This window comes from Morus notabilis, unplaced genomic scaffold, assembly GCF_000414095.1.
Source record: "Morus notabilis unplaced genomic scaffold, ASM41409v2 Scaffold745, whole genome shotgun sequence".
Classification (NCBI taxonomy): Eukaryota; Viridiplantae; Streptophyta; class Magnoliopsida; order Rosales; family Moraceae; genus Morus; species Morus notabilis.
In genome coordinates, this window is record NW_010357131.1 from 93,998 (window position 1) to 107,172 (window position 13,175).

The 13,175-nt window shown below is 33.8% G+C and overlaps 2 protein-coding genes across 3 annotated transcripts; one reads left to right on the forward strand and one right to left on the reverse strand.

Annotated features, from left to right (window-relative positions):
* Positions 1-1,622: 1,622 nt before the first annotated feature.
* Positions 1,623-2,651, forward strand: LOC21393883 (rRNA biogenesis protein RRP36). Its single transcript, XM_010089340.2, has one exon. It carries the CDS (start codon positions 1,934-1,936, stop codon positions 2,609-2,611), a length of 678 nt encoding a protein of 225 aa, XP_010087642.1. The 5' UTR covers positions 1,623-1,933; the 3' UTR covers positions 2,612-2,651.
* A 5,795-nt stretch (positions 2,652-8,446) lies between these two features.
* On the reverse strand, positions 8,447-12,994 carry LOC21393884 (putative protein FAR1-RELATED SEQUENCE 10). Of its 2 annotated transcripts, XM_024166410.1 has the most exons (5): positions 12,810-12,994; positions 11,421-11,609; positions 10,168-11,289; positions 9,642-10,085; positions 8,447-9,550 (listed from the first exon to the last, which is right to left on the reverse strand). In XM_024166410.1, the coding sequence occupies exons 3-5, from the start codon at positions 11,182-11,184 to the stop codon at positions 8,939-8,941; spliced, it is 2,073 nt and encodes a 690-aa protein (XP_024022178.1). In that variant the 5' UTR covers positions 11,185-11,289; positions 11,421-11,609; positions 12,810-12,994; the 3' UTR covers positions 8,447-8,938. The 2 variants fall into 2 exon arrangements, with proteins under 2 accessions (XP_024022178.1, XP_010087643.1); XM_010089341.2 differs by having other exon boundaries at positions 10,168-11,609.
* Between the last annotated feature and the right edge of the window lie 181 nt (positions 12,995-13,175).

Sequence of the window (13,175 nt, forward strand, 5' to 3'; positions counted from 1 at the left end):
TAATTATGATTCTAAAACTATATGTTAAATGGTTTTGTGGATTATGGCTGTTAGTAAGCAAGACTTACGGAGTAAGTATATACATATAGATATCTCTATATGCTTTGAGAAACAAATATGTTAAGGTTTGAATATTTTGATCAAGAAAACAATTCGTAACATATGTCTACTATAAGACTTTAAAAAAAATGTTCTGCAAATTTTAAGAAATTTCAGTAAGTACAAGTTAAAATTCAGCTACAGTGTCAGCCACTGAGGAGGGTCGTCACAAAGAGATTATTTTTAGTATCAAAAAACTTCATTAATGTCTCTCTCTCTCTACTTAAGAGATGAGAAAACGGACACAAAAAATGAAAAATGACTAAAAGTCGGCCGTGTTTGAAATTGATCCCGTTTTTATTTTTCACGTTTTTTGAGAAAGAAAAATGAAAATGTTTTTAAAACGGTATTTGGCGTAATAAAGACAAACAATGGAAATGAAAACGATTTTTTGGTTTAGTGTAAAATGAGAGAAATGAAAAATGACTTTTAGTCGTTTTTCATTTTTTATTTTCGTTTTCTCCTCTTTCGAGCTGAGAGAGAGATATATATATATATATATATATTAATGAGTTTTTTTATATTAAAAACAATCTCTTAATAAAACTACTAAATGCATTTTTAAAAATAATTTCTGTCTGAGATTGAAAACGTTTTCATTTTCATTTTCATACAAAAAATAAAATCATTTTAGAACGAGTTCCAAACGCGCTGTTGTTTTTTATTTCTCTCACATTTTACACTAAACTAAAAGATCATTTTTATTTTTATTTTTTGTCTTTACTTCTGTCAAACGACGTTTCTCTTCTGTTTTTATTTTTTTCTCAAAAAACGTGAAAAAAATAATTCCAAACACAATCATTATTTTTCACTATTATTATTACTATTTCTGCTTCAAGGAAAAAAGTCAGGGTGCAAATTGCAACCACAAGTCATTGTACACATAAATAGTTGTTTTCCTCCTGCTTCCTTTTTCTTCTTCTGCTCTCTTATCACAGATAGCAAATTCGAATCGATCCTTTGATTGAGGAGCTCTAAGTTTCCAAATTGTTTTACTTCTTTATTTTATTTAGAAGCACCATGGTGCATAGGGTGAAAGATATAGAGATGATACGTGGCTCTGAGTTTCTACTTTCGAGTCTTGCAAAATATCTAGATTACGCTATTATCATATGGCCCTGAAGACAAAAAGAAGAGCACTTTCTGCCTGTAAAAGAAAAGGAGAAGAAAACAAAGACAAAATTCATCAAAATATTTATAAAAAAAAAAAAAAGCGAGAAATGATGTTGCTTCAATATGAGTCACTAATTTGATGGTGGTGGGCCATTTAAATAATCAAATAATGGGTCCACAATAATTCTTCGATATTCAAAGAAAGTCTTTCAATTCTTGACCTCTATGGGGGGGGTGAACAAAAAGACCACTTTTCCCGTGTTATAAGCACAGAACAGTGGTGTGTAGCTTGAAACTTCAAAGAACCTCCTTTTTAAAAAAAAAAAAAAGAAAAAATAACCATTTTTTAACAGCATATCTCCATCGTTTACGTTTTGATGCTTTTCAGAAGTGTCCCATATAAAGGAAAATTAGCCTGACTTAGGTTTCTTCCCATAATTGTTTGGAAAGATCCAATAGTTTTTTCCTGCCCATTTGCTATACAATCACAAAGGTCAACTTGGTAATTTTGTTTAGTGCCCTATCAAGAGCATGGCACTCGTAGGACTCGTATAAATAGGGGGAAACTTGTTCACTCCAAAGAAAACAATCCAAGAACCACCAACAATACAAGTATAACAAAGCACCCTTAAACTTCTAAGGCCATTCTCCAATACATAATTTTCTGCCCACTAAAGAAAGCTTCTCTATTGCTTTGGCAGCAACAAGGAACACCAAAATAATGGACCAAAACCAGAAGCTCCTAGATCATGCTGCAAAAATTGACAAGTACGACCATTTCTTGAGAAGGACTTTGCAGGTTGTTATCTCAGTCTCTCTTTTGTCCTTGTTCTTTTTCTATTACCCTGGCGTTTTCTTCTTCCCTTATTCCCTTGTTCACACTCTTGAGAGGAAGTACATCTTCATCATCTGCAACGGAATCCTCGCTTTCCTCGCGAAAAGCTCGAGTTCTCGGAGCCTCTACTCTTATTCGGATGAGACAGTTCTCGGCGGCAAATTCTCCGGCGCAGTTCCAAAGTTAGACGCAATTGACGTTGTTTCAGAAGAGCAAACACTTTCTCCGGAGAGTAGCATTACTTCTCCGGTCGGTGTCTCTTTTGTCGATGAAGAGGGAAAAGAACAAGAAACTGTAGAAGACCAAGAAGCTGATCATGAAGAACAGGAAGAGCAAGATAACTCCGAAGACTTAGAGAACGAAAACGACTCGGATGAAGAAGACAATGGCCGGTTTTCGAGCAAGGAAGAAGAGGCCGAAGAAGTGGAGGAGGCAACAGAAAGTGCAGCAGATGAAGAGCTCACGATTAGTACAGACGAACTGAACAAGAAGTTTGAAGAATTCATAAGGAAAATGAAGGAGGAACTTAGAATTCAAGCTCAACAGCAACTAATCACGGCTTAACTAATTATAATTAATGTTAATATAATTTTAGTGGATATATATAACGCAGTCTGTTTTGGTCTTTAAAAAGATGCAGATGTATTAAGTCTTGTCCTTTTCGAGTGTTAACTTGTATCATTTTCATGTTAGATCTGCTTTTTTAGTACTAGTATTACTTCTTCTTGATTAAATCTATTGAGAGTTGAGACTGATCTCTATGGGTGACGTGGCAATTGAAGATCAGGTGGCAATACAACTAATGTGTTCTTCTCTGACGTGACAAATTTAGATTTACTGTGTATTTTCTGTTTTGGTTACAGAGTCGGTGATTAGTTGTACAACTCGTGCAATAAATACTATTTGGGAAACCCTATATGTAAAATTGATTTAACACATTAAAGTCCTATTTATTTTATCGAGTTGAGTTTAAAATTTGAGTTTTATTACAGTTAAAAACTCTTAGAAATAATCACATCTAACTTTTTTGCTACAGTAAAAAACTCACATAAAGTCACATCTCAACTCGAATTAAAAATTTGAATCAGCGAATTAAACGGGTCCTGAGAGTTTAATTTGATTTAAAAGATTAACTTATTAAGTATTAGATCATTCTATATATATAAATAACTTCACATTCTCATTCACTTTTCATGTAAGACAATACAAACATGTATTTTTTTCAATATTTTTTTCCTCATGTGTATGTTCATTGGGCTTCTTTTCAAATTAAAGTTTTAAGTAGCCGGCACATTCAAGCATTACACTCTAAACGGGTGCCAACTTAAACATGAGAAAGAGAGCTGAAACCATGCGAGTCTAACAAATACTCCACCATACGCGTACCTATGAGAACATCAACTCTCCACGAGAGGCAACGCGAGAACTGTAATTGAGTGTGATCACTTGACTCATACGAACTATTGACTCTGATTAGGGGTGGCAATTCGTGTCACATGTCATGTTCGTGTCGTGTTTTGATCGTTTTTTTTAAATTTACAGTCAACCCGAACACGACCCGTGACACAAAATTTTTTACAAACCGCAACACGAACACGACACGATCACTTTACGAGTTGACACGACACGACCTGAAAATGACCCGTGACACGAAATTGACCCGTGAACTCGAAATTGACACGAATATTGTATACTTTTATTTAGTTTTTTACATATTAGAAATAACTTAAAATTCATAACACACTAAATTACAATAACATCCATTGAAATTAAGCAAATAATAGTATAAGATTGTGAGTATATCTATCATGATATCTCAAGTTCATAAAAAGATTTAAAATATGAAATGAAAAATATATGTATTTTTTAGTTTTTTACGAGTTTCGTGTCGTGTTCAGGTTAGGCGGTTCCAACCCGAATTGACCCGTATTTTTCGTGTCAATTTCAGGTCGACCCGATTCTGACCCGAACCTTTTTTTTCTCAACCCTAACCCGTAAAATTTGTGTCGTTTTCGAGTCGTGTCGTTGTGTCATGACCCATATTGCCGGCCTTAACTCTAATACCACTTATTAAGACCATGAACTCCACCATGAGAGATTGGCCTTGTTCATTTCACTGATTCGAGTTTAGAATTCGAGTTTTGCTACAGTAAAAAAGCTCTCAGAAACAGTCACATCTAACTTTTTTGCTACAGTAAAAAGCTCTCACATAAAGTCACATCTCAATTCGAATTAAAAACTCGAATCAACGAACTGAACGGGCCCTGAGATTCTAACTTAAAAAATTAATCTTAAAAATGTTAACTTAATGAGTGTAGTAACCCACTTTCTTATAGTAGAGTCTATGGTCCTAACAAATACCAAATTAAGATTACGAGTAAGTAAAGTTTTTTCTTTTCTCTCATATTGTTTTCTGGTTTTAGAGAGAGATATAGGAGGCTAGTCGGAGGAAGAAGAGAGTGAGAGAATTGAGAGAGCAAAAGGGTCTATGAGAGATTCTCAGATTCAGAACCAGATAAGTAAAGATTTATCATCAGAAACTTTAATTAGCGTGTGTATAAGAGTACGTACATTAGGATATTCCCGAAGAAATGAAAGAAGACCAGTCGTTAATATTGTTTTGTTAACTTAATTAATGTGATTTATGACCTGAGTTTTGTGGAAAATACTGGAAAGTACGAGTGATCTAGGTAGATAATTTAGAATTAAGTACTAACAAGTGAGGACAGAAAATAATAAAATAAGTTGTGGATAGGCACACCAAAAAATCTATTTTATTTTTTAGGATCCGTTTAGTTCGCTGATTTAAATTTTTAATTTGAGTTGAAATGTAACTTTATGTGAGAGCTTTTTACTATAGTAAAAATATTAAATGTGATTGTTTTTAAAAATATTTTATTAATTTTAAATTTAAATCGATAAAATGAACGATATCTTAATTTTTTGAATGAAAAATATGGACTTTGTTTTGTAGTCGGTCGATACTTGTTTTTGATCTGAAGTACTCGGTCGATACTTGTCATCAAATGTTAGTTAATAAATGGATTCGTTGACCATAGCATTATGGCGTACGTGGAACTTGGAGAAAGGGGCTATTGCCAATTGTCAAGCCGCTAATATTATTAATATTATTATGAGATTAATTTTACTTGACGCGTTGTAAATTTTTAATACGAATTTATATAAAATTAATTGTTAAAAATTTAATTCACCGGTAGATTTTTAAAGAGTTTCACTGTAAAAGCTCTCTATTAATTATTGTTAGTCATGATGTCTTTCCTTGCAATTTCATCAGGTGATTTGATGAAACCATCCTTCACGACAAGTTCCCAATGTCACAACCAACTTATGGGTCCAAGCTTTCCTAAGAAAAATAGTAAAAATAAAAATAAAAATAAAAAATAAATCTGAAATCTCTCTCTTCTTTGGTTAATAAATAATATTGAGCTAGATTTGTGATGCTTGTTGCATGATTTTTGAATGATGGAAGAGTGCTCAGACATTTTTCTGAGCATTATGATATGAAGCACTAATTCCACTCGTATAAATAATAGGAAAAATGAAAGGTCGCGTTCATTAGATGTGACTGTGAGTAGAATTTTAGGAGTGCGTTTGGTTTAAGAATTTATGTTATGGTTTGAATTATAATTTGTGACTGATTATAGTATTTTTTTTCATATAAAATACACATAAATTAAAAATAATTCTAAATTATAATTTTAAATCTATCAATTAAACTTTCTGTGTTAAAGTCATTTTAGTTAGCAATCTGTTAACTTTTTTTTTAAAAATTTTGTTATGGGGGCAATCTGTAATTTGGAGCCTCAAAAGTAAGCAATCTGGAATAGTTTGAACGGGTTCTATGTGCAAAAGTAATCAACGTGTCTTCCGAAAAAGGGCGTTTAAAACAACCTTTTTAAAAAAAGCTGATTTAAAAGTAGAATTCTCCGACAGAGTATGAAAAACACTTTGTTAAGATTTTATAGGACACACTTCTGAATTTTTCATGTATTTATCTAGTTTTATTGATTTATTGTATTAATTATGATGATATCATAATTAACAACTGTGCCTCATTAGTAATGTAATTTTCTGTACTCTGCCCACAAAAATCTCCATAGTTTTATTATTATTATTATTTTATAAAGCCATACATTTCGGTGATGAATAATGATTTGTTTAGTTTGTTGATTTAAATTTTTAATTCGAGTTGAGATGTAATTTTATGTGAAAATTTTTTACTGTCGTAAAAAAGTTAAATGTGATTATTTTTTAAAACTTTTTATTATAACAAAACTTAAATTTTAAATTTAAATCGGTAAAATAAACGGACAATAATCTCACCAGACACAAGAAAACACACTTTTGATTGATTGGACTTGGATTAAACTATTGTAGAAGAGCCACAAAAATATCAATTCGGTCCATCGAAATAGGTAAAAGAGAACGAAAGATTCTAACTCTATGTTGACTGCTTAGAGGAGAAAATCTTTTCTTTGTTATCACAGTTTCTTAGTGCCTTTATTTTATGTATTTAAATTTAAATTATTAATTTTATTGCAGTATTTTTTTATAAAAAAATTAAATTTTAAACATTAAATTAAAATTTTTAAATATATATACTATATATACTTTCAAAACTATATACATACTTTCGTTTTTATGCCCGCCCGTCCCGAAAAGCCAATATATAGACCTGATCACAAGTCATAACAGTCAATTTTACAATGAATACATCAAAGGGAAAACAGAGTGGAACCATGAGGGCACATTTTATCTTGTTTTTCCCAAACTAAAAAAGGAGAATTTTGCAATGAGGTATTAGGTCTCTGTTTTCAGACCGTAAGATGGTGTACATCAAATCATGTTAATTTTGTAATTTTTTTTTTTCATTTGATGTAATTTTAATTAGATATAACGTTAAAAACCATGCGCAAAGAAAACCGAGGATAACAATCTTTCATGGCAAATTTCTCCGCGCTCATGTGGCTACAATTATGAAGCTTTCACTTCCATAGCCATTATTTTAAATGTTACATGTTAAAATATCATCACAAATGGGGCCACATTCCTCTCCAATCGTGGGGCCCCCCATATCAGTATCCATTAAAATGCCAAATCATTACCCGCAATGACAAACTGGTTATGGATGGAGAGATCTAGAAGGACCCCAGATTTGTTAGTCCCTGTTCATTGCCGTGTGCAAGAGGAGACAAGGATGTGAGTACCAAGTGGATTGTCCATATTTTCAGTAGAGTCTCAAAGATCATTCTAAAGTGTGTATCAATCAAACATTAAGAAATAATTGTAATACAGCATTCTGACCGTATGAGGATAAGTACAACTTTTCTTTGCAGCCCAACGTGAAGTCCAAATGAGGCATGTGTATGTGGGTCCAGATTATCAAAAGTTGAAACCATCGAATCGAAGATTAAAGTCTCGTTTATTTCACCGATTATAATTTTTTATTTTAAATTTTTACAGTAAATTTTTTTTAAAAAATATCACATTTAATTTTTTCTGTTACAGTAAAAAATTCTCAAAAAATATCATATCTCAATTCAAATTAAAAATTTAAATCCGTAAAGTGAACACGTCAGATAAAACCTGCAACTGCAAGTTAAAAGCTGCAATCAATTTGAGGTCTTTAGCCACGTGAGTGCATGAGACAGCAAAGGCTTCCTAGCCAAAAATGCATTTCAAGAAAATAAAGAGAGAACAAAAAAAAAAGAAAAAAGAAAGAGAGAGAGAGATAGAGAGAGAAGAAATTCATGCGTGTAACAATTCCCACCTGAGATTATTCTGCAATCAGACCTGTGAAAAAATATATATATATACATATATATAATAATGATAAAAGAAATAATAGTATGTTCAGATAAAATACCCGTCAGAGAAATCTATAAGCATTTCCGGAACTTGAAACACTTCAAGAATCAAGAAGGGTCACGAAGAAGGATTTATTCTCATGTGAACTGCTTAATTTTTGAGAGAACACAATCCAGTTGCAATGTATGTTATATAGTACACTTAGCCCGTTCGGTTCGTTAATTTGAGTTGAGATTTGATATTGTGTGAGAGCTTTTTACTGTAGTAAAAAAGTTAGATATGACTGTTTATGAGAGTTTTTTATTATAACAAAACTCGAATTCTAAACTCGAATCAGCGAAAAAAAACATGACCAACATTTGAGATGAAACTTGGCTATTGGCATTTCCCAAGACTGTTTTGTGATACATAAACTGCTATATATAGAGAACCACGCAATAATTATATAGAGATCCTGCTGAATTAAAATGACAATGTGATAGACCTTAACCACAATAAAGATGCAAAGATGTAAACAAATATTAACGGAAGCCTGCTCCTTCTCTTATTGTCAAAGATACATTGGTCTAAATGCAAAAAGTTCCATTGAAATTTCCAGTATAGAAGAATTTACATTATATACTTTGGCATAAAGAGGCTGTACCTGACTAAAGTAGGCAATCAGTCATGAAAGCAACTCCTCGAAGTTGCCATAAATTATGAAACAAGAGCGTAATAACGCAGAAAACTCTGATTCATTATATAAAAAAACAGTGACAACATTATACACATACAACACATCCAGAGTGTTTCCTTTTCCCTTGTCCGCTTTTGACGCAGAATCTTGTTATTCTTCATTCAGGGAGTCATAAACTCATAAAGATTGTTATCGTTGGCCCGTCTCAAAATGCTTAATTTTTATCATCCACCATAGGAAGATAAAAGAAATGCAAACCATTTTATCCCTTTATCACCTTCTGATCCTATATACTTCACTTGGCTAATAGATTAGCAGATCAAAGCAGTGGCTGCATTTGCTACCACATAAAGCATTAAGCACCAAGGCAGCAAACCACTTTAAATTCAACCAGTAGGTGACAGCGTCACATCCATTGCCACTCCTTCACTCTCTGGCATATGTCTAACCTCATTCAAGATTCTTGCAAGTTCTTTTGTCAGTTCCGTACGAGCATGATCGGAACGCAACTTGGTAATCGACGATTCTGCAAACAGACCTTCGGTAAGACACTGGTATTCTTGAAACCATTCATCATTGCTATGTTCAGTACCGTTTTCATCATAAAAGACCAGAGAACTTTCTCTTCTCCACCTATTCAAATAGTATTTTTCGGGAAGCTGGAAGTAGTTCTTTACTATGAACACTCGCAGAGCATGTCTGCATAGTATTCCTGAAGATTCAAACTCTTTACAGGAGCAGTGGATCTGTTCATCTTCTGGAATCCATATTACAAGACGCTCGCCGTCAATCTTCTTGAAGTGGCGCACAAGGTATGACCCATTAGCCATTTCGGAGGTTGCATATTGCAATGCCAGATGGCATTCATGTTGAAAAGCATTGAAAGCAAAAGGTGTAAGAATACTCCGGGCGTGCTCTTCAATGGGTATGCATGTCTTAGCATACATGTACTGCATCTCTGGACGTGCCTGATTTGGAAAATGAGCAGAAATACCGACCTGATAGGGTTTAAGCATAAGATACTATCAGCAAAAAATCGAAAGAGACATTAGTTAAGAAACTAATGGGAAAAGGATATTCACCAAATACCTGCTCAAAGAAGGTACGTAAACATGTTTGAGCATTGAAAACACCCTTCAGGAATGCGTCAACGGATTTCGAGTATGCAGTCGTTGCCATTTGAGCAAGCAAGTATCCTCTTGTATAGCATGGTGTCCAAGATGCCCGAAATGAATAGAGCAAGTCGATATGTTTCTCTGTACCAAGTCCAAACACTGAAACCATTTGATTCCATTGAAGTTCAAACTCCTCTGTACCTTCCAGCCGACATAATGCGTCGAACTCGGATTTAAACTCTGCAAAACGAGATCCGAGTGGCTGCGAGAACCAACTGGAGACCTTGGAAAGAATATTCCATATGGAGATGACATGGTTTGTGGCGGGTAAGTCAGTCCGAATGGCATCCCTAAGCCCAGGATCAAGATCAGTTATAATTGTTTGTGGACATCTTCCTCTCATGAAACGAACAAAAGTCTGTATGCAAAGGTAAAAGCATTGTAAGAGACGCTATATGAAGACACAACTAAAATCACTATTGAGGATACTGATGGTAAACCTGTAAAGCCCACGAGAAGGAACGGGATGTTTCATCTTGCAGTAGAACACAACCAAAGAAGATGACTCTCCCATTGCTGTCAATGCCAAGCCATGCTCCAAAAAGCATTCCGTACGTGATTGATCGATATGAAGTGTCGAAATACACTACATCACCAAACAGGTTAGCATGGATCGAATCACCATAGGACCACGCAATATTCTCAACTTTATCATTATCATCAACTGTAAAGTCATAAACAAAATTTTCATCTGCCTCTTTCGTCGCTTTGCATGCTTCAAGGAGTTCCATTGTGTCGTTTTCTCTCTTCTCAGTTAGCAAGGCATCGTTTTCTTGAACAATCCTCTTACGATTTTGAACGAAATTTCTAACATCCCTCTCCAAAAAGGGCAGTGGCCCACCTTGAATCCCCTTTTCCAACTCCAGCACCTTCACAATGCGATGTATGGGAAACCCAGCTTTAGAGAGTAAAAGTATCCGTTCTTGATCCGCCTCGTGAATCTTTCTATACGCCGGAAGGAGACGAACTTGATCATCTTCCAGAAGTTCATGGTTATGAACATTACTGAATTGCACAACAAACCATTGAGAAACCCCATCAACAACCTCCTTGGACAAGTACATCTTGGCATCACATCCGCACCTAACCGACTTCCTATCCCTATGGTGTTCCCCCGCAGGCTTCTTCTTTACAGGAGCAAACCCAGAACGGTAACAAACAAAATCACGTTTGTAAATGCCTAATTGCGGGCTAAGCCTCGACCGCTCTTTCCTAATCGAAAAACCATTCTTTCTCGCGAAATTCCCGTAATACTCGAACGCATCATTATCATTCTTGAAAACCATTCCAACATAAGGGGCAACCATAGATTCTGAAGGCGTGGTGTCATTTTTCACCAATTGAGAAGCTATGGAAGTCTCTTCAGCATCTCCCTCGTATGTCACGTAACATTTCCAATCCCCACATGGGCATTGTTGTCTCCGAATCCATATGTTCTTCGACGGTACTGATGTCATCAATTAGCACTTGGATTCTAAGTTTCTAAACTATTATAGACCAAACTGAAGCTACTCAAGTTAAGATTTTGACGTGACCCAGGAAGCTAGCTGATGGTAAAAACGCTTAATTGCAAAAAAGAAACGAAATTTGAAAGAAAAATACAAATGGGTCAATCTAGCTGACATTAAACAATCTGCAAAGAAACATGATATAAAGCTGTGAGGAGTTCAGAAAATTGTGCAGAAAGTTGAACCTGGAAATTTGAAAAGAACAATTTTGGAGTAATTGGGGTTGAGAGGGTTTAAGAGAGCGAGATTTGGAAGCTGAAAGAAACACGAACCGGTGGAAGAGAGAGAGATGGCGCTTAAACCCTTGTTCTTCCTGGTGCTTCTTCCTCCACTGCCTGCGTGCCCCTGTTTTGGTGTTTTCTATTTTCCCTCTCCTACGAAAAATTTCACAAATTAAACACAAGGTTATTTGCTAGGTAGTCCTTCAGTTATTAGCACTGCTGTCACTTTAGTCTCTAAAAATTAATCCTTAAACTTTGATATTTTGTCGGTTTTGGTCCTTAAAAATAAATTAGTCAATGACTTTGAAATTTTCTCAAAGATAATCACATTTTAAGCGGATAAAAAGTTGAATTATTTTAGAAATAATTAGCTAAAATAAAAATGTTCAATTTCAAATGGTTTTTAACAACAATAACTATAATATTTTGTATTTAATGTAATTATTTTTACGATTCGCACATGATTCTTCATGTGAAATTTCAGAAATAATTTATCAATTTTAGTTTTAAGAAGTAAAATAGTTAAAAAAATAGGGTAATTTTAACAAATATTTTTTAAAAATATATGAAACGAGATTTTCACTATTTATTTTTTATTTATAATTTTTTAGTTAAATAATTACACTAATAAAAGAATATTTATCAAGAGTTATAAAAATAAAGATCGAAACTCATGTACTCTCAAAGATAAATTTTTTATTTTTAAAAAAAAAAAATATTACCAAATTACTCAATATTATTAATTTTTGCTAATAAACTTTTGAACACGTGTTGATATGATGGCTGGCCCTTTTCTTAATAGACCTTTTGTTAATGAAAAAAATGGAGATTTATCATTAAGGGTGAGTTGTTCCTTTATTTTTAATTTTTAATAAATATTTTTTTGTTAGTGTAATTTTACTTAATTAAAAAATTATAAATTAAGAATAAAATTTTGACTTTTTAACAGTATACTCTTTATGAAGATTACGTTTTTTTTTATTGTGTGATGGTCTTCTGGGCTCAGTTATTATGTGAGATTGTTGAGCTAGGAAAACAAGGCCCAACCCAAGAATCTCGATGCATCATCTGGTGCAACTAGCAAGGTTGTGAAGGCGGGCTTTCGTGAGATTATTGATGATCAAAGAAAGTGTTAGATTTTGAGAAAAAAATATATAAAATAACCCTTTTATTTAAGCTAAATTTCACTTTACACTTTTTTGTGTACTAGAGAAACTCAAAAATCTCTCTTGTAATCCGTAAAACGTGAATTTTTCTTTTTAAACTTACTTTATTCAAAATGACGTTGGCCAACTTTGTTGTATAGACTAGAGTGAGAAAGAAAACAAAATGAGTATAGTACAGGTCCCTTACCCCGTAGAAGCTGGCCAAATATCTGATGAATTTTATCTTCTGCAGTAAAAATAAAAAATAAAAAACACATTTGTCTGTCTCGATCGGGAGAGTTGGACTTCTGATGGCGCTGCAGCCTTTGGGCTTTTTCCCTCTCGTCGGAGTAGATCAAGAGTGGTGGTTTTTTTTTTTTTTTTTTTTTTTTTTTTTTTGGGGGGGGGGGGGGGGGGACATATTAGACTATATTTGCAATAGGTTTTTTTTTTATTCTTTTTTTTTTGGGTGCTGAGTTGAAAAACAGGGGTTTAGAAAAAAAGTTTATTGTCATTTTATTGGGCTTGAATGGGATTCCTTTGTGGTCGGCGGTGACTTACGATGCGTGAGTTT